Source organism: Cydia fagiglandana, chromosome 8, assembly GCF_963556715.1.
Source record: "Cydia fagiglandana chromosome 8, ilCydFagi1.1, whole genome shotgun sequence".
NCBI classification, from domain to species: Eukaryota; Metazoa; Arthropoda; class Insecta; order Lepidoptera; family Tortricidae; genus Cydia; species Cydia fagiglandana.
The window spans coordinates 9,085,830-9,108,549 of record NC_085939.1 but is presented as its reverse complement, the minus strand read 5'-3'; the positions used below and the strand labels follow the sequence as shown (position 1 = coordinate 9,108,549).

Below are 22,720 nucleotides of genomic sequence, written 5' to 3'. Positions count from 1 at the left end.
GTATTGGAACATTTGGAACACGCGACTGGCTTGGGGCGGGGGTTGCGCAGTCCAATGATTGAAATAAGCTTTCCTGAAATCTAGCGCCACAACTGAGAACTTTTGGCATCAATTACATATGAAATAGTTTGATATGTGACGTTCCACGGCAAAAGGTACTTTAGAGCGGTTGGCGCTTACGCTATTATTAACGCCGCTCCAATATTAATGCGGCCGCCATAAGGTACCTTTTTCCATAGAACGTCACATATCTTTACTACTTCATATATAGTGAATTTTTTCACGAATCGAGCCGATGCTCAATCGCATTGTAAGTATTGTGGTATGGTATAATGTATAATAGAGATAGAGTAACTATTTATTATGTTGTGTGTAGTAATTCGTAGTGGTATGTATCTTGGGCTACGGCGGCCGTGCCCCCTCCATGGCGAAAGGCACTTTCACTCGGCGGAATTCGACTGTTTGTGACGTCATCATTTGCGCAACCTGATGCAACTTGCGCCAGATTTCATGCATTTTGCGGTTTTTGGAGCAGTTTCATAACTTTTTCTTAGTAATTTTTAGCGGTTGTATGTCACCAACACATGAACTCGTAAATTTAAAATTCATATGTTACACAAAGCATTATAAAGTTAAAAGCGTAATTTATAGTTCTTTACTGAGAAATTATTGATCACCTCTACGAGATTTCACCCCATTTTTTTTACACCCATAGCGACTTTGGCCATAAAAACTGTTCTATATATACCTATTTTTCCCCACAACTTATCAGTACCAAATTTCATCTAAATCGGTTCAGCGGTTTAAGCGCCAAGATGTAACAAGACAGACAGACACACTTTCCCATTTTATAGTATTAGCATGGATATAATAAATCGTCTTCGGCAACTTCGATGCTCCGCCATCTTTTCCATTTATTGCGCAACTAAAAATAATTGATAATAACATAGGTAATATATCCGATGATAATATTGTCACATGACTTAATGGTAATTCGTTATCACGTTTACTAGTCATTACATATATATTAAGTGCTTAAAGTAAAGATTTATTTGTGGAATACAGGTGATTACAGGTCTTATACACAGGGTTGAAAGATAAGTCGGGCCCTGGAGGGAAACTACCTTAAATCCTTAAGCTGGCTCATTTTACTTAAAGGAGACATTCCTTTATTTTTAAAAAGAAACAAAACTGCAATCAAAGTATTTTTCTTCTTTTCTTTAATTTGGCTTGTCTAAAAAAATCTTGAGTACTAAATATTAGATTTTATGTATATTTTGTACGACAGACGAGTGTTAGACCTAATGCTTCTTGGAGAAATGTTATCATTGATATTAACTCTATCAACTAGTAGAATAAAATTGCGAGTTTTTATTTTTTCGATTTTTTAGTCCGTTCGAGTCCCGGGCGAGGCAAGCGAGTTTTAGAAAATCTTTGAATGCAGTTTTGTTTCTTTTTAAAATAAAGGAATGTCTCCTTTAAGTAAAATGAGCCAGCTTAAGAATTTAAGGTAGTTTCCCTCCAGGGCCCGACTTATCTTTTCACACTGTATAAAATAATAAATAGAACTCTGTGTTTACTATTAGTTATTAGGATAAATGAAATAAAACTGCGATAAGAATGATCATTCAAATTTATTATTACATGATAAAATATTATCTACATTAGTTTGGTCCAATAAACTTACTTAGACATAATTTAATGAAGACACTAACTGCGTCTTGGTTTGTATAAAACTAAAATCTCTTCAATGCACCTAACTTACCCGACACCGGTTTTATTAATTCACGTCTCTTCATATCGGCGGGTGGTGAAATAAGAATATCACAATTTACAAATTTTGTCCCCAATAAATCCTTATCTATTTGGCACAAAATTCTAATTTTAATCGGTACCCAAAACTTGCCAATTCACCGCCATCACTCCAGTTCTTAAAATAAAACTAGGTACTAATCTTTATCGACTGCTCTCCGCAAAGTTACATTAATAATGTACCTAGGTACAAAAAATTACAAAATCTTATACATACCTACTTAGGTACATAAATATTTACACGAAAATTAATAACTAAAAGTTCATAGAACGTACACGGGCTACATCATAGATATATGGGATAAACATTACCAACTTTCGACGAGCACGGCCGAAGCGTCGACCAGTGTGCTCATTTAGTCGCTGGTAAAAAAACTTAGTTTAACGCACACAGCTATTTCCCGTCCGATAGAATTCCGAAGAAAATTACCTTTCTCGAATTGTATGGAGGGAATAAAACATCGCCTAATAACTCGGTCTCGGGATAACGTACCGCCGAGAACAAGTGTTCGGGCCGAGACTCCGCGGAGCTTGCTGCGCAAGGCCGGGAGCCTCCGTGACGACCGCATTACCACGGCTCTACACACCTTATTTACAATAAATATTTACAGATAACTAAAACTACGGACAGAGTATTCGTTTTACAAACAGTACGGATGGCAAAATTGGTACACGAGCCTCTGGCTTCGCTCCGTTTTCTTCATGATCCCCTTCTTGTAGTACTGGCGGATGCTTCTGGACAATTTGTCGTAGTTCATGGCGGGACGGTTTTTCCTCTTGCCCCACAGCCTCGCCACTCGCACGGAGTCCTCGATCTTGAATACTCCGTTACCTGTGAACGACGTGACAGGAATTAAACATGGAAATTGTTAAACAGGGAGATTAAAATTCAGCTTGATGTGGCACTTTCCTCATTTCGTTCTGGTTGCCACAAAGTAGATGTGTTTTTTTGTATGGACAACACTTAGTTAACTGAGTACAAATGCTATAATTACAAAACATGTTCAATGCCTCTTGTGTTGTACCAAAAAAAAAGTCATCGTATCTGTTCTACAAATAGCCTATTAAACAAAACAATGTTTCTACCTCATAGCCGAGTCACGACAAAGACTCAACCTTTGGTTTAAGACATTTTATCAAGTACCAGATGGCAAGTAAGCGGCTGGATCACCTTGAGAGCCGAGAATGTCGTTGCTCCAGTGAATTTAGGTCTGACAATCGTAAATGTAACGTGAATACTAAAGCGCAGCACGAATAATATCATATCGCATTTAATTTAGGATTACTGATATTTGCCAATAATAATAATAACAGATTCCCAACGATAAAATACAATTACCTACAATACATTTCTGTATTTAGGTATACATTGTAAGCGTTATTTATTCCACTGTGAACAAAATAATGTATATGGGTTTAGGTATAAGTAGCCCCTCATTCAGTGGCGCTAGGCTAGACAGACGTATCTTAGGCCTATTCGGATTTCGAGATAATCACAAGATCTTGAGACGATTTAGAGATCAACTAGATCTACATTAGATATCGACTAGATGTGGCTTGGATATCTAAGTCATAACTTGTCGAAATCGTTCAAGAGGACCTCCAGAATCGCAAAAACGTCAAATTTGACATATCTATCTTACAAATATCTTTAAATTATTCATATCGTAACTTGTTGAAGTCTAGTAGAAATCTAATTCATTTTCCGAATCGAGCCGTCTGACTCTGACTGCCATATTTTGCTGAGTTAATTGCGATATTTCAGGTATAAATTCAGGTACCGACAAATAAATATCAGTAAAAAAATATTAAATATAAATAATACTAGAAATATATCCTCGAAATAAAATAATTATTTACCTACAGGTTAGCAACTAATAACTACAACCATGCAGACTCTACATGCTCATTGCATTAAATGCAATTATCGTATTTCTTGGAAAACTAGAATGAACAAACAATTAAATACCTACTTACCTACCTACTTACTTAATACCTACTTAATGCGGCTTCTGATAGTACAACTAGATAAGTTCAATCGTCAGTGTCGTAGGTAGTACCAACAGCGGGTTATTTAAATAGTAATTTGTAATAAGCCAATGAATAATTACTAAGGTGACATTAAGTAAGTACCTATATTTATCATATCATAGTGATAACTCCTGATAAATTGTATGACACATGAGAAAAAAACAAGGCATTAATTTATATAATTATACAAGTACCATTATGAATTCTGTTCGAAAGAAACCCAAAGGATATTAACTATCGCCAGTGGGGAGACAAAGGAGGAGCCTTTTCGGCAACTCGGCTCCATTCGGTTCAGCATTGCTCCGAGCAATTATTAGGACTGGTACCACTTGACGTCCTTTTGCGTGCACGACCACATTATTAATGACTTGAATTTTGACAACCCTAAATAGCCGAAAGGGATAGTGACACACATTAGAAACGGGATAGCATGATTCGTCCCTGAATCGCTGTCAAACTTCGGTTTTATAGTGTCCGTTCTGTACGGTAGCTGCCGCTAAAAAAGCTGATGAATAATGAATACTCACTTCGATCTAGCCACCGTATGGCGGAGCCGTGCACGTGGGGGGACGCTAGGAGTTCCTTCAGGAACTGCCAGAGGTGTATGTGCGTGCTGCCGGTCTTGGTCTTCCCGCCTGGAGCGCCCGTGGTCACAGACTCTGACTCCTCGTCTGTTGAAATAAAATGGTCAAATGCTCAGATCGTTTTTGATTCAATATTTAGGTAGGGATTGCTGTCTTTTCTTTTCTATTGAGACGTCCTAATTCGATTAATTGATTTTAGGGTATTAGGTACCGTAGTAGGGTTCATCATAAGAATATATTATACACGACCGGTCAAAAGTTTCATAGGCCAGTTCGATACCGAAACCGAACGTTCGGCCGAAACATGATGTTTCGGCCGGCCGAAACCGGAACTTTCGCGTACCTACTAGTTTTTGATTATAGTGTATACAACATTATTTGCGGTATTTGACGTCTGTCACTCACAACAGCAATACTACGTAAAATGTCTTGCACATCGAAATCACAAAGGAAAACAACTGCACTGCAAACGTTTACGTTCTACGTCTTTTTTTTTTTAATTTTAGGGTTGGCCGGTCACCATCGTTATGAATCGATAGTAGTCTAAGTAAATCGATATGAATTTTTCATTTTTCTTTTAATAAAAGTAAGGAAAAGGTGGATAATTAACTGTAAATATGGATATACAGGGTGATTCATGAGACGTGAGCAGGACTAATCCTGCACACTCGGTAACTGATATTTGATCGATCACCGTCGTATTTAGATGAAACAACCACACTTTTTCCTATTTTTTAACTTTTTGGTGAGGGAAAATTTAATTCTCTACAATCATGGTTACCCTACAAGACCTAATTAATAAACATAAAACCTCATTAACCGTAATGACAGCATTTGATTACGAAGAAATAAACTGTCAAACTTGAGTGAGATACGACTTTTCAAAAGTAACTAGACCGTGATGACAGTAATGACATTCAATTTGACACAGAATATCGGTAGTTTAGTATTCTAATTTAAGGATGACCACGCATGTCGTAAATAAATTAATAACTTTTTTTTTTCAACACGACTAGTAAATTAACGTTAACCTCACTAATACTGATACGAAACAGTTGCTTATAATTTACGAAATGCGCAGTGTTAGTCCTGCTCACGTCTCCTGAATCACCCTGTATTTATCGTCACCTAACAGACAACAAATTTGACACAGAAATAACATAAATAAATTTTAAAATAGATCCCCAGTTAGTTTAGATTTTGACGATGGGTGCGACCTACTCGGTCGGTGTATTAAATGCATTTACCTTGCGGGAAAACCATATAATTCTAGCTTTATTTAAATCTCAAATAAAAATTCATTATACGTCACAATTCGATACCTCAGTCTACGTGCCATCCAATCGTAATCGCTTGCTGTGACAATCGATTTGGGTTAGTTACATCTCTATATACGTCAGTCACAATGTGTCAAATAACGCAAATAATATTGCATACAGTATAGTCGGCCTATGCTGTGAATATTTAGATTTAAAAAAACTAAACTGTTTAAACCTACATAGAGGTAAATTCCTATTTAAAGTAAGTACAGGTACAGTGTCTAGAAATCACAGTGAGTCAAATATGTAGTAGAAGTCAACAATTATAAAATAATATATACTGTACTTAATAGGAGTAATATTCTTCCAATGAGTCATTCATTGCTGATGAGAATAGTCATGCATTTCTGCCCTTCCGGTCTCACAGCATTGATTTCCAAATGTTTAACATAAGTATATATAGGTATATACTCGTATTATGAATCACATAATGATCATTCGAATGAGGTTTTTGTTCGATTTTTTTTAAAGCGCTTAAATACGGTTTAGGTATTTGTGCATGATGTAAAAAAATATACCGAATGTACTGTGTGAGGTGTGTGCAATAAAGAATATTGTATTATATGTACCTAATACTATAATAAGTACCTACTAATTGAAGCGACATAAATGCGACGATGAAACCGCGGGACAGCCAATGGGACATGTATCAAAGTGTATGCATTAATGCAGTAAGTACCTAATACACCTCGTCTACATCATCGACATATACCTATTTACTTAGTTACTTAATCAATACACATGTAATTATATATACGTTACTAAGAGTTTAAATAATGCGTGCTAGCCGCCCTAACCTACATATTTTTGAACATTTTATTTATTTATTTTATTTATTTTATTGATCAAATAAGTAACACAGCATTACAGTATAAAACCAAGGCACTGTGAAACTACAAAGTAAAAGAAAAGACAAAGAAAAACAATACACATAAAAAATTAAATTAACTAAACATTAGATTTGGGCGACGACGTAACGGCGTGGCTCCGTAGCGTCGTCTGACACTACCTCTAACATAATTTTATAATATTTCCAACATTCACCAATATTCATAATCGCGAAAGATAATCTACCAGTAGCAGCGTATGCTCCGGTTGCATACTAAACAGGCATTAGACATACGCTCTAAGTATGATATTCGACAATTTAGGACCATTAAGGGTACAAGAAGACGGGTGGCTGCTGATGATGGACGCGCGACTTCGTGGAACAGTGTAGTAAGAACTAATAGCTTCGCAGACTTGGCGGGGCCGTGCCTCGTGCGCAGCATTTGAGATCGCCCGTAATTTTATTATGAAGAAGAACTGGTATCTTTTTTTGTAAGCGAGCAAGTAGTACTAGTAGGTAGGTAGTGGTAATAACACTGTTGTACAAAAACCAGTAGGTATACAAAGTTAACAAAAAAATGTAATGATATCCAAGTCTGATGTAACTTAGAGCAATCAAATCTCTTAGGTATTTTATAAATTTTGATGAATTTCTGGAAAAAATGCAAAAGCAGCCACACATGAATGTTTTAAATTCGTTATAAGGGATTATGCGAGAATCAAACGAATGTTTCCCTGATTTGCTTTACCCAGGCTGTCGGGCAGGATCGCAAACAATACTATTTTTCAACTGTCTTTACAACATAATTTTGATCCAGAGAAACATCAAAATTCGAATAAAATGTCTGCGTTTTCGATTAAAGTGTTTTAGAGCAATTTAAGTCGTAATCCTAACACTTTATAAGTGTACTTAGTATTTAATCTTAGTATTTTTAAAGCCAGGCAAAGCTAGCGCGACCTTGTAAGGCCAGTGCTACTTGTTCCAAAGTGGGTCGACGGGAAACACAAAAAGCCGACTTGACGTATAAGGGTTACCCAGGATTACTGACCAGCGATGGCTGATTGATCGTTTAACTGTAGTGAATGACGAGGACCGTTCCGAGATCATTACATTTCCACATCTAATGAAAATCCTATAAAAGGAACAAAATTAATGACAGAGGAAACAAAATAAAATAATGCCTATTTCAGACAAGTGTCCTATTCGTTTTCATTGTTCTTTAACACCAGAGATTATGTTTTACCGTTTATTTTTTGTACGTTTTTATAATGAGCTGTAATAAATAAATAAAATAAATAAATATATAGTATAGGACATTTTTTACACAAATTGACTAAGCCCCACGGTAAGCTCAAGAAGGCTTGTGTTGTGGGTACTCAGACAACGACGACGACGTGTAATATCATGCCCTCCAGTTTGACAGCTCAAGAAGATGGCGCTTTACGGCGGTTGACGAATCCTCAACTTTCGGCCACCAGAGTTACTGGGTCCCGCATAGTATCCGGTCGTGTTTCGGTTTCGGCAGGTTTCGGCAAAAAAATCATGTTTCGCCGAAGTTTCGGTATCGGTCTTTCAGCAGCGCCGAAACCTACTTTCGGATCGCGCTCGGTTAATCTTATGTGCATTTTAGTCAGCTCTTGGAAGCTAACTAATTGTAGAAATAGAATCGTCCAGTTGTCCATTTCCACGAACTACCATTTGCTTGTATGGGTTTTCATATCGTATGTAGGTACGGAACCCTCCAATAAGCGTGGTCCAACACGCACATGGCTGGTTTTTTTATACCACCTAGATGAATTATAGGTGTTTCATTGATCATATTATGTATAAAGAAAAGGCGTGCTGACATTTTCTTCAACGGTTTTAAACACGCCTGTAATACTTTCGGTTTCGGCCGAAACTAGAGTCAAAACGGAACCTTAGAATTCGGTTTCGCCAAAAAAACGGTTTCGGTCGGACACTAGCTACGCTCAGTAGCGGCTACCGCGAAAACCGAAATTCTTTCTCTTTTACTCCAATGAAGGCGTAATTAGAGTGACAGAGAAAAATCCCCGCAATTTGCGAACTTCGATTTTCGCGGTTATAGCCCTGCATAATGTTCGAAGTCGTACAGCGCTATTTACACTATAGAATTCGAAAAAAAAAAACACTATTGAAACATATGCATTGTTTCCATGTCAGACAAAGATAAAAAAATTCTTATATCTGATCATTAATAGTACATTACTACAGAGGCCGGGACAAAAGGGGTTGCCGGCCGAGGACATATAGACGGCCGAGCGAAGCGAGGCCGGATAGGTCTGAGCGCGGGCAACCCCATTTCCCGCCGAGGTATGTATAGTGCTTTTCTCAAACATGCAATGAAATAAATAAAATAAAAAATCCACTAAACCCAAGTTTTATTTATAGAAAAAACTAAAAGTAAACTACACCCAAAATATCACCAACACGTACCTATATCATTATCACGCGTATGTTTTACACGAGTCGTGTATTTTTACTACCCGTATATTTTCATGTATCTTTGATTTTTTCGCCTTGTATCCGTCTGGCTGTCGTTTTCGTCACATAAGTTTACATAGTCTTTCATATTGATATCATGTTTCACATACATCGTTGCTTTATGCATGGAGTAAATAAGTATAATTTCCACAGTGTTGATGAATTTGTAGTTACATTCATTTAAAATATGCCACAAAACTGTTTCTAATAAACTGTAAGCCATTTTTCTTAGTTTCTCAAATAATAAAATTGCCATAAGCAACCATATACATACTTCGTCTTTGACTTGGCGGCAGAGGCAGCAAGTTATTTAAAATCAATTCTGCTTACGCTGCCAATTCCAACACCTACGATTACAATTAATTTCATTATTTCGTCGGAACTCATATTAAAGTAAAAAAATCAACAACGCACCATAAATCCAATAAAACAGAATGAAAATTTTTCAACTTTACCTCCATAACAATAAAAAAAAATAACTACGCGTGTTTGAGTAGACCTTTTTACCGCTAACGTTTAGATGAAATATTTTAAATGTTTTTATTTGTGTAGTTAAATTTATAATTTAAAATTATAAAATTTGGTTAATAATGTATTACTTATTAAGTTCATGTTGATTTTATACAAATAAAACTGCAAATTATAGCAAACATTGTTTTTTGTTTTTTTTTATAGGCGTAGTGGCGGCAGTGTCATTACGAACCATAAAGCCAATACTGCCTCTAGTTTTTTTTTATGGATGAATGCCACGATGCTGTGTCACAAATATCTGTGAAATGAAAATTAAAAAAGAGGACTTTGCCGGCCTAGGCCTGCAAGATTTGTATGAAATTCCATTAAATACCTTTTGTCCTAGCCGCACCTGAAACGTCATACTTCGCAGCCTATTATAAGGAACATAACATCAATATTTCATTGCATGTTTGAGAAAATAAAGTTATATCTAAGTTATGTAAATAAAGCAAAACCGAGTCTATTAAATTATCATTTGCATAAGCAAGACAGACTGGTAGAATGTGGAATGTCTAACTACTATACCAATACTTTATCTTAAATACCAAGTATTAAGAACGGTTTTCGAATGAACTTTGGGCTTTTGTTTAAGATGCAAAGCTTAGTAAGTAGTTGACGACCTCGAGTAGGAGTCGTGCACCGCAACTTAAAAGGATTATGATTGGATAAGTTATATATACTAACTTTTAAAACAATGGCGCTCGTAGGTATCTAACTAATGGCACATGTGGGTTTTGGAGTGAAGAGTATTTTATTTCGTGTTAAGGAAACCTTTATCGATATTTGAGTAATTGAGGTTCCAATGTATCTGTATTACAGCAATATCGAGTGCCTTATTTATGGGTAGACAGTAAAATTCTAAATTAGACTAGGTAGCATATTTCCAATTGTTCCTTGGTTTCAAAACCAGAGATGACACAGAAACACCCAGAGTGGCGTTTCCAGACTACAAGGGGCGATTCCAAGAGACATAGGAGGGAGACAAGAGACAAGGTAATAGGCTCAGGTGAAGAAGAAGAGAAGTTGTTCCTTGGTTTTGATACTTTTTGGCGGAACACATTTTCTTAAAGGTTTCTCTGTGCTTTTGAATAACAATAAATACTTATTTAACAAATAGCTTAAGCAGGCACTTTGCAAACGAGCAAGCATCACATTATCTTGAGAAAAACGTGATATCACTGGAATCATAAAACGTTACCGGAAAATACGTCAATGTATGTTTCTTTAGAGTCCTATGTTTTGCTTTACATAATAGATAAGTAGGTATATGTAAAGTCGAGAGTCGCTTCATAAAGCCCTGAGTTAAAGCATGCGGGACACTCAGTCATATATCATTGGGTTGTTTGTCTGCAGCCTCCGTCGTATGTGGGCCGGCCATAACAGAAAACACAGCTTACATCAGACTAGAAACTGCTGTCCTTCACCACCCAAGGAGTCCAAGATCACCTGGGTATTTTTTGTGTTCGTAATCCCCATGTTAATAAATATCTTACCTACTTACAGAAAATATTAGTTAGTTACTTAATTACGCTTAAGTTAATATAATCCGCTAGAAAACAATGTCCACAGATAGTTTAAATATTTTGATTCTGTAGGTAAGTAATAATATCTAACATTAAGCGTATCTGGTATCAGTGAACACTGATTTAGAAACTCGCTGCAAGTAAATAAGTATTTACTTAATGAATTTAAGATTTTATTTATACCTACTACTGAAATATGCGTAACGTTTTTTTACTACCTACTTTACGGTTTTTTAATGCTTGGTATAAATGCCTAGTTGTAACTAAATATTTGTTCAATTGTAAGTTTTGATAATAAATCGGCCAGATTTAAGTTATAGGTAGATCTATAGGCCATTACATGATCTGATTAACTTAGATGTTTCATTCATTCAATTCTCCTGATGACTATGTATGAAAAGCCATGCAGTTTAGTTCAGGCGAATCAGCAACAGAATTGGCGAGTTTTCGTAAGTTCGATTTCGGATAGCTAATTTACACTACAGCTTTGTTTCCAATAAAAAACACTGTAATTTTGCCAAAAAAGTGGTTGGTAATAAATTAGATCGATGAGTTACGTTCATTTATTACACCAAAATCATAAATATGCTGAAATACGATGGTTATAGCATATCAACGTGACGCCGCAAATTAGAAGCGGTGAACATGAGCAATTGAGCATCTCGTGGACATTGGTCTCACTGTTCAAGTATTCTGTTGCATTTCTAACGGTTGATCACAATGCACGCAAGCAGCTGATGCATTGCCGTGCCACATCGCATTCGATACAAGATAGACCGTTGGCTACTTTTTCCACTTTTTATACAATTCGCGACCCGGTTTGCTACAGACAGGTATAGAGTAACCATCAGACAGGTTGGTTCTCTGGATAAATAAAAAGGTAGTACCTATAAAGTTTGGCTATAATTTTTGGACCGGTGAGTACCGAGGTGTTCATTGTTAAGCCGAATATCTAAATCTGACACAGCCCTCCTAATACTTACTCTTAACAAAAATAATTGTGTTTTTATAATAGGTAATCAATTCGACGCATTTACACTCAAATCACTGAAAGATCTCACATGAGATAAGGTGGGGAGGGGGAGGCGTCGCCCCCTTATCTACAACACATTATTTTTGATATTTTTTGCCTTTGCTTTATTATTGCCTAACATTGAACTCTAAAGACAAGCACTTTAAGATTTTTTTACTTTTACTCAATTTGATGCTATTTACATAAATGATTATTAATCATTACCATTAGGTGGGGTAGGATATCAATATCAGTTTATTGAAGAGGTGGGTAATTCTTTTAAAAAGCAATTAGGTAGGTATTAGGTATACTTAATAATCATTTATCACTCATCACATCGATAATTTACCTTATTATCTTTAAGAAATAAAAAATAATCAACTTCACAATCAATCAATGCTATCATTTTGTGGAAAATATTTGAAAAGTTTCTTCTATATTCCAGAATACCATTAAATTACGTACCTGATTCAAACGAAAAATTCGGTCCAGTCGTCTACGAAAAATCGGAGATGATAACATAATAGAATTGAGAACTTCCTCCGTATATAGCATTACCAGATACAAATTTAAAATTTCCTGACAAAATTCCTGATTTCCGAATATTTTTCCTGACATTCATATTTTTGACGAAAGATTTGTTAATTAATATTTACAAAGTTACTGATAAGTTGAGTGGGTCTCGTTTATTATTTTTTTACAATGTTTTTGGATTAATTTAAGTAAATAAAAAGGTACTTTATAAAAAAGTCTTTCCATTCAAAAAAATCCTGACATTTTCGTGTTCCGTCCCCAAAAGACCAAAATTCCTGACATGTCAGGAAAATTCCTGTCATCTGGTAACCCTACGTATAGACATTATTTGGGTCCTCCATCTTTGTTTCTTAAGATCCTGCAGTACATACATATTTATAACACGTCCTACCTTATGCATATACAATGATTTTCTGTTCGAATACCCACTACTATTGAAAGCCTTTCTCTTCCTGAATCCTCGTCCCTGTCCCTTACAATTATACGGTTGAAACTGCCAGCTACAATATTGAGTCTCAAGATGTTAAGAGTGGTTTAGTGTTGCATTTATTGATGGTATTTACCTTAATTTTTCTAACTGTGATTGAATTTATATAAAAAAATTATCAGTGCGTTTCTTTTGTAAATACCATCTGTGGCCTATTTTATAAAGCTACAAGTTACAATTTACAAGCGGAAGTCTCGTTCTAACACATAGGGTTAGAAAGAGACTTCCGCTTGTAAATTGTAACTTGTAGCTTTATAAAATAGGCCACTGATAGTCAAAACGTATGAAACGGGAGCGTGTCTTTGCCTAGCACCTATAAGAAATAACACGCAATATACGAGCTATTGCTGCTTCTGGTTCAATATATCCTCAGGTGACAAGCAAAAGTTACTAATAACAAAAAAAAAATAAACAAAAATCGACCTTCTTTTAGTTCTAATATGGTTCAATGGCTATGAACTTGTGGTGGTACTTAGTGACTTGCTTGTCACCCGACGTATGGTCGGAGGTTTAAAATGATAAGTGCTGAGACCGTTTTTAGGGTAGGGGCATACCTTCGCTCATGTCATCGGCGGACGGCACGGGTGCGGGCGTCGGTGAAGGCTGCGACTCAGCCCACTGCTGCCGCCACGCCTCGTGGCTCGCCGCCTTCCAGATTTCTAACTGCGCGTATAGTGTGCTGCCAGCCTGTAAAACAAAGCATTGTTAGATTTGTTAGCTCTTTCCTCCTCCTGTTGGTCATCCTAAATACCGTTGGGGAGAGTGGAGGCAGATCTCCGTGGGCGAGCAGCGATGGCGCGATACCGCTCTGGAGTCCAGATTCCAGACTCTGGACTGTGTGGTGTGTGGAATCTGGACTGTGTTATATTAATTATATTATAGTAAGTACCTATCTAAGCTACCAATTATTTAGCTATGCAAAAGTCTACGCAAAAGAACCTACACTAGACTAGCCTACCTTATTTATTATAGACTAGTAAAATAATGTGCATGGGTTTGACGTATATCTTTATAGTCGTATACACCATATATTAAAAACGCATAAAATAAAAGTTACGACCTTGAAAGTGCATTTTAGGGCGTATAAAGCATCGGCAAATAAGTGAGGTTAGTTGCCTCGCTTTCTTCGGCGGAGAAAGTCAGTTGCGCGTGCACTTGAGCGAGTACTTGGCTGCTGGCTGGTGGCCGATTAGTCGCTTCGTTCAAGTTACTTGCTCGTTGATTGGTCGAGTTATGTAATTATTTGAGCTACTTCATTATTGTTGTTTAGTAACACCTGTTAGGTAGTGTTGTTTTATACAGGGTATTTTTTAAGTCACGCAGAACATACATATTTTATTATTTTCAGATAAATCTTAAAGGTGACGGTCGGATGGCAACTGTAGGTGCATTAGCGGTTGCGACATTGTTGCGGCTGCGTTGATGCCGTCAGTATATATGTCAATTTCTTTATTAAAATTCATTTAGGCGATTCCCAAAAATTAAAACATTTGCGTCGCCCAAAAATTAAAACTATTTTCCCTAACACAGAGGTAAGTACGAGTAAGTAGAATTGTTTAGCGTTATCGAAGTCACCGAGAATAACTCGTATTTTTCAGACCAAAGCAATGCATCACTTAATTTAATGATAATAGACTAAGACCAAATAGCCCCGGTATAGTACATTGTGTATTAAGGGCGGGAAATAAGAAATTACGAACGAGTGTCAATTTTAAGCCCGATGCGAAGCGAGGGCTTAAAATGTTCACGAGTTCGGAATTTCTTTACCGCCCGTGGCACACACAATGTTTTTCATCACACTTGTAAGGAAAAAAAGGAGAATTAATAAAAACAAACTTCTGTATAAAACACTTTTCCGCCCTAGGGCGAAAATTTCAATTTCCCGCCCGCAAGCCCTACGTGTAAATAAGTGTTTTTCATCACACTTGCTCGGAAAAGATTTTTTCCGCCCTAGGGCGAAAATTTCAATTTCCCGCCCGCAAGCCCTACGTGTAAATACATCTTTTCCGAGCAAGTGTGATGAAAAAAGATATACAGTTTTGAGAGCATCGATTCCCACATCAGTGTCACACTCACAACTCCTTTAAGACTTTTCCTCAAATATTGCATTCCAGCCGATTACAGCGTGTTTGTAGTCTGCACAGCGTAATCACTTGCATAATGCCCGATTTCCTTAACGGATTTCCTTAACTAGTGACGTAATGAAACCGGGACAATTGCACCTTGCTGTTACAACACACGCCTAAATTGGTTCCTTAAATGATAGTCGTGAAATGTTCGTTTTTAGGGCCTGCAGCTAGTAATGGGTACATGGAATTTTAAATAAACATTAAAAAGCTTATTTTAGCCTACAACAAATTTAAATAAACATTAAAAAGTTCATTTCAGCCTACAAACGCCACTGAAATTCCTTGTAAAATGCTAACTTAGATACAGTCATACTTCGTTCTACGATCAACACTGCTATTCTAGGATTTCTAGGTAGTATACCCGCTTGGGTCAATGTATATATATAGGTAGTTGAAGTAGAGAAGAGCCTTAGAAGCCCAGAGTAATGTACCAAAGTAAAAGGTGAATCAGATTTTACGGAAACATTACAAATTATTGAAGTGGATCTCAAAATATATGTCTCATTTTACTTTTTTTCTCTGGATTTATCTGTTTATGAAATAACTAAGTGAAATTAATTACCTACAGTGCTTCTACTTTTAGTCCACCTTCATCTACCTTCATCATCTTCATTTATTTTCATCTTAGTATAGGTACCTAATCTTAGAGGTAGGTTTTCGCCAACAAGTATGAACCATCAAATCGTATGCATAATAATGCCAAATTAGATCACATGTCAAAACCCTGCCGTGATGTAATATCTGCCGAAAAACATTAGGAAGCAATTACATTGAGGTGATGTGATGATCTAAGGAGCACATTTTACGATGCGGCACGAATTAAAACGATATTATTATATTTTAATGTAAAAAAATAATGGTCTGCTTTATTGTGATATTCGAATATCTTAGATCAAAATACCTACATATAAAATTCACGAACCACTATAATCCTCACATAAACTAAGGAGTAGGTATCCTCCGCAAATAGTAAAGAAAAAATAATGCTCGTTCAAGAAACACCCTCGACCTCGACAAAAACTCCTCGGGTAGAGTCTGTGCTGAAAGAGAGTCGTAGAATGTATGGGAACCATTACATTCTATGACTTCTCTTTCCGTTAATATGAACAATCATAGTGACTGTCAACTATGTCATATGATATTATACACGCACTACTCCTACGTCATCTACACTTTTGGATCACGCGTATCATAATATCTGCCGTGACAGTGTGTCCGTGCACAGAGCGATAACGTTCCTCAGTGACCACTGCGCGCAAGTAACCGGTATTACTAGAACTTCGTCGCGCAAACACGAGCCGCTGCCTCGACGATCTTATACTCTCACAAATAAGGTCCATTTTGGACAACATCTCGAGTCTATAGATTGGACTGAAGTGATAACGAGATGCGATAATGATGAGAATAAATTAGCCGAACTAATATTAAACTCACTAATAAACAAGTTTAACATTTGTTTCCCAAAGAAAAAGAGTAAGTGTTATAAAAAATCTAACTCGTGGGTCGATACTGACATTTTAACCACCAAGTGCCTCCTTTTCGATGTAATGGATCTAAAAAATAAATTTCCGGACTCTGGTAGGTTGTCATGTTTTGCGGAAAACCTATCAATCGCTTATTGCACTAAACTAAAATCAAAACGCACAGAGTATTATGATGATCTAATTAGTAAAAATGAAAATAAAAGCAAGTCAATGTGGAACGTTATCAATAAGGAGCTAGCTAGAAAACCCAGTGAGCCTTTGGATTTTACCGAATTGATAAAACAATGTAACGGTATCCCGGTGACAAGCAAGCAGCAGGTGGCGGACGCGCTGAACGCGGAGTTCGTGAGCGCGGCGGCGGCGTGCGGCGCACCGCGCGCCGACGTGCGCGCCGCGCTGACTGCGCTCGCCGCTCGCACGCCGCCTCTTGACCGCTCGATACGACTTGAATCGTTTACTGCTCATGAAGTAGCCAAAATAATGCAGGTTAAGATAGCGCCCAAGAATAGTCAGGATATATACGAATTATCACCGAGCATTCTTAAATTTGTTAGCCCGATAATTAGCTATCCGCTATCGCACCTCTTTAATATTAGTATTAAAAATGGGACATTCCCAGAATCACTTAAAAAAGTAAAAATATCACCTTTGTATAAGGGGAAAGGACCAAAAAGCGCTAGTAAGTCGTATCGCCCTATCTCTTTGGTACCCGCCCTCAGCAAAGTTATCGAAGTCGGTCTCAACCAGCGTATGTTGTCCTTCTGGTTGTCCCAAAACGCGATGTCAGACCGGCAGTACGCGTACCAAAGAGGTCGAAATTCAACGGACCTGGTCCGCGAGGTTGTGTGGGCGGTGATGAGGGCGCGCGAGGCCGGGCGGCAGGCGGCCGTGCTGTGCTGCGACCTCTCGCGCGCCTTCGACACCGCGGACCACGGTCTTGTCGAGGCCAAGCTTGATCACTACGGCTTCCGTGGACCCGCGCTCAGTATACTGGTGTCCTTCATGAGGAACAGAACCCTAACTGTAGTAGGTGATCGAGGAAGGGTACGGTCTGCAGAACAAAGTAGCGTAATGGGAGTTCCGCAGGGCTCCTGTTTATCTAATACCCTGTTCACAATACTACTCAACGATCTACCGGGGGCTCTCGATGAGGACGAAGTATTTATGTACGCTGACGATGTTACCGTAGTGATCACAGCACCGAACGAACGGTTACTCGAAGTGGCCCTTAATGACACCGTCAATCGATTATATATTTGGTTTGTGCAGAACGGCCTAGCACTTAATACGGAAAAGACCTGTTTTCTACGCGTCAGTCTAAACGGCCACCAAAGTACTGACCTCGAGGTCCACGCGGGGTGCACTAAAATTGAACAAGTTGCGACCGCTAAACTCCTCGGCTTTGTGCTGGATAGCTCGTTGTCTTGGCGGGAACATATCGATAGCGTATGTGCCCGTCTAGGTCGAGCATGCTACGCACTGCGACGACTTGCATCGACAGCTAGCAGAGATACAGTCAGATCCTGTTATTTCGCCACCGTCCACTCTATACTATTGTACGGAACTGAGCTATGGGGCCGAGCATCTGATTTTGACCGTGCCTTTCGAATGCAGAAGCGCGCAGTGCGAAGCATCGTAGGTATCCGCAGTGATGAATCAGTCCGCGATCACTTCAAGAACCTACGCATTTTAACCCTACCTAGCCTGGTTATTCTTCAAATCGCGACCTTTACCTACATAAACATAAATAAATTTAAACGGAAAGGCATAGTGACCTCACATAATTTACGAAGCAACTCACACAGAGACCGCCTAGTTGCACCGATTCATAAACTCACACGGTCCGAACAGTCGGTTTACGTCACAGGCCCTATGATATACAACCGCCTCTCTGATAGCATAAGAGATGTCCAGACTCACCAATCCTTTAAAAGAAATTTAGAATCGTGGTTACTTACAAAAAACTTTTACACCTTTAATGAAATAATGGCACTGCCAATGACTATGTAAAACATATTTATTAATTGTTTTTATTTTTTCTCTTTTGAATTGTTGACATTACTATGTTGTGTATATTTCAGTTGAAATACTCTGTAATGTGGAATTTGTATGATTATTGTACAAAATTGTATCTGACGTGTACCTGTATTGTACCAATAAAGATTATCTTATCTTATCTTATCTTATCTTATCGATATGTTTTAGGCACGCATTCCTTCCATATTTTATAGGTAAAACTATTTACACAGGTACGAGTAGTGAGCCTACCTATTTATTTTACCATTGTAAAAGTTTTGTTTTCGGTACATTGATAAATTAGAAAATACCCACCCCACACCTTCAATCAGTATGACAGCTATGAGTAAGTAATGATGACATTAAATTGTTTACAAATGTTCAGGGTCAGGACTTACGACATTTCATAGAGATTACAATATTTCGTCAACTTTTAAGATAAGTAGCATTCTTTAAACTTGCAATATATAATACGTAGGTACTTAAAAATAATAAATTATTACCTAGGAGACCGATTCTGATCACAATTATGATTTTCGTTATGATTTCACAAGTTCTCAGTATTAACTATGTAGCAAGTTTTACTTAAAATATCTATTAGCGCATTTTTGAAGAACCTGAACTACGATTCACTTCGGCCGCCTGGCGTCTATGCGATGCGCCTATACTTATTATCTTTCTTTGCGAAATATAAAACTTTAATGAAAATGAAATGAAAAAAATCGTGTCTGTAGACACAACCGTTGAATATTATAATAGTAATCTTAAAATTAAATATTCATCAAATGTTATTTTTTATTCAATACCTAAGGGAGTGAAAATGCTGAACTAGCAAGTTTTTAACGGCGTACTACTCGGTGAAAGTCACGTGCGAGTGATGATTAAGTACCTATAATATGTATATTATAATACCTAAATAAGTTTGATTGTATTATCATTAATAGCTGATAAGTAATGTTATTAAAGACTTTGAACCCCACGCCCTCGTTCGCGGGGTCGGCCGATTAACGCGCCCAGCCCAAATATTTTAACATTTACATTGTCTCATAAAATTAACAAACAGTAATATCTGTGATCTGATGTGCATTGTATTATTACAATCCTATTATCTGCTTTTGTTCAAAATAAGTTAGAAGTACATTTGCATGTGTATTGAATTGTTAACCTTATTACGTGTTGAATGGGGTTAAAATAGTCTAAAAAGGATTGTACCTGAGGTGCTCTCCGGTTGAAATCTTCTTCTGTAAGTGCCATTAGCGCGGCACCTTCCATCGCGAAGTACTCCGTCGGTACCATCGGCAAGTTGAACGTCTGGAGTGTGAACGCCACCCAAGCCTTTACGTTTTCTGTACTCCAAACCATTGGATCTGTCAAACAAGAATCAGCATTAGAATCATTACTTTTAAATTATTCGTGTGAGATACCTAAACTAGATGATATTTTAATTTTAAAAGAAGACATCAGTGTGCCGATATTGATTAAAAACTAAACGATGAAATCATCTTCAAATTTGGGTTTGTTAATTAACTGTAAACGTTTTTTGTCATGTTTTTGTCATCAATAATTGATTTAAAAAAGCAGCTCTAGCTCTGTTAATCATCAAGTCGGTCAGTAGCATACAGTTGACAGCTTACGTAATCGGCCAGTTCGTAGAAAACCTTTATATTTATCATTATCATCACTGTGTACTTAGGCGCTTGGCTTCTACTTGGAATTTTTTTGACACTGATTGACGTCAGCTTACATGATGGTTAAAGTGTAATTTACATCGCTAGGTAATAAGCATTACATTACAGCATGCGAAGACATGACTTACAGGAGAAACAATAATCTGTTTCGAGGTGACTAACTAACAGTAGTGGCGAGTCGATTACCTACATCGGTCGGGCAAGCCGAAGCTTATTTGGCTTGCTTTTTTTCCAAGTTGCTGGATAAGGTGTTGAATTTATCTCTTAAAAGTCAAGCCGAGGGGAACCGAGGCTTAGTTAAGAACACCCTGCAGTGGCAGGGCTGTAGCAATCAGCAGTAGCTGATTAATCCTAAATATCATTCACCTGGTGAGATTCCCAGAACATTGCACGTGTTGTCGACATCCCTCTTCGATTGTTCGATAGCCATACAAATAACTCTGTCCATTTCTGAAGTGACCAGTGTGTCTTCTGTGTTCGCCCCTCCACTGCTTTCTTCCATCTTCACATCCAATTCAACCGGCCTCAAATTAAACCTCTTTTGGAATGATGTATCTTCAAGGAATGATCTTAAAAGGTTGTGGTCTCTGGGCTCTTCGATTTCGAGTTTGGGAGTGATAAAAGTCTGTTGGTTATTCTCTTGGGAGATCTGATTCTCTTTCAACAGTTCTTCAATGTCGATATACTCCTCATGCTGTGGAACGGGGGAGGAATAATGATTCGTGCTGCCATATGAGGCACAGGAGCCGGAAGGAGAAAGAGGGTATGGAGATGCGAACTCTGGCACGGAAAGTCTGTTGGGCTCTTCTTTAATGTATACGTTGGGGGAGTAGGAGAAGGAGCTGTAAGGCGAGGGAGGCTGGAGCGCTACTGCGGGAATGGATCCTTCGTCAGAAGAGGGTGAAGGTGTGGGATATCCCTCGAAGTCATGTAGGCGCTCGAGGAAAGAGTTATCTTCTGGGTATGGCGGAGGTGGTTTGGTGTGTGTGGCGGGGGGATGGAGCATGGGTTCCGGGGGGGAGGCGGCGCCGAGGTAGCGCAGCAGGTGCTGCAGGTCGGCGGGCGAGGCGGGCACGGCGCGCTCGCCCTGCGTCGCCGACGGCGGGCTCAGGCCTGACCGCGGGACCGTCTGTGGCATCTAGGGACAATATGAAAACTTTGTTTATTTCAATGATACCATATATTTCTATTGCCCTCATAGCAACGAAAATAATAACTAAGAAATTCACTTAAGGACTTAAATTAAATATTTATTAAATTGGTTACTTAATTACTCAATGCTTGCTTCAGCTAATTAGTAAATATTACGAGTTGTTGCTAACTATACTTTTTCGCACTTATGAATATTGTCGCGAAGGCCAATTACACCGAAACCATTAATTTTTACTGAATAAAGGGGGGTAGTTCATGATTTTCATGAAATCCTCACATCCACATCAATGGCCTTCTTTTGTTACTTAAGCGACACCGTATATAAAATCAAGTTTTATGTTCAAACTCACACATTAATTATATCGTGGAATTTTTGTCACAGATTATAAGTATTATCTCCGCTATAATGACATATACCTAAATGTATAGGAGAGCCATCTATCGTCATAGAAATCGTCATACATGAGATCATCATAAAACGACGACGTCAAACTATTCTGCCATGATGGCCAGATGTTGTAAAGAAAACAAGACGAACTAAAAATATATTCGGAGTGGATAGTGAACTCGCTTTACGTCTTTACAATTGATTTAGGTAGGTAGTAGTTAAGTACAGAATTCATACCTACCCTTTTATAGAATTCTGATATATATTGTTATTTAATGTATGCACTTTTTATAATTCAAAGTAGAGCGGAATAACTGGATGTGAACATATAACTTATCTTTTGTTCAGTAGATCGAGAAATAAAACATATTGATATTTCAATTTCTGTAGTACAATACATACCTATTGGTATGATCAAAATATCTTAGTCTACCTCGCAATTAAATGATAGGTGGAGGTTAATAGGTAGGTAATAGTATTAATATATAGCGCAAATGCTGATATCTTTATATGAAATATTCAAAACTTACTTTGAGTAACGACAAGCAAAGACCCATTCTACGCGACACAACCACCATTACTGACTGAGTCTTCGCGAAATTGATAGTCGTCACACCGGTCTGTTCAGGAAAACGACTTCCGAGCATTTTCATTAGTTTTTTATGCAATAATCACTATTGTATTCATATTTCTCACGATAACTAGCTTCAATTGTTA

The 22,720-nt window shown here is 37.7% G+C and overlaps 1 protein-coding gene across 5 annotated transcripts in view; it reads right to left on the bottom strand.

Annotated features, from left to right (window-relative positions):
* Positions 1-1,619: 1,619 nt before the first annotated feature.
* Positions 1,620-22,720, bottom strand: part of LOC134666583 (DNA-binding protein D-ETS-4) — a 46,451-nt gene continuing 25,350 nt past the window's right edge. For 4 of the 5 annotated variants that reach the window (XM_063523786.1, XM_063523785.1, XM_063523788.1 and 1 more), the window contains exons 2-6: positions 20,830-21,601; positions 19,988-20,142; positions 13,701-13,833; positions 4,371-4,514; positions 1,620-2,644 (exon numbers count right to left, since the gene is read on the bottom strand). In XM_063523786.1, the coding sequence (XP_063379856.1) occupies positions 2,454-2,644; positions 4,371-4,514; positions 13,701-13,833; positions 19,988-20,142; positions 20,830-21,601 (1,395 nt within the window). In that variant the 3' untranslated portion in view covers positions 1,620-2,453. Of the gene's footprint in view, positions 2,645-4,370; positions 4,515-13,700; positions 13,834-19,987; positions 20,143-20,829; positions 21,602-22,533; positions 22,598-22,720 lie in introns of those variants that run through there. The other variant, XM_063523784.1, reaches the window with a different exon arrangement.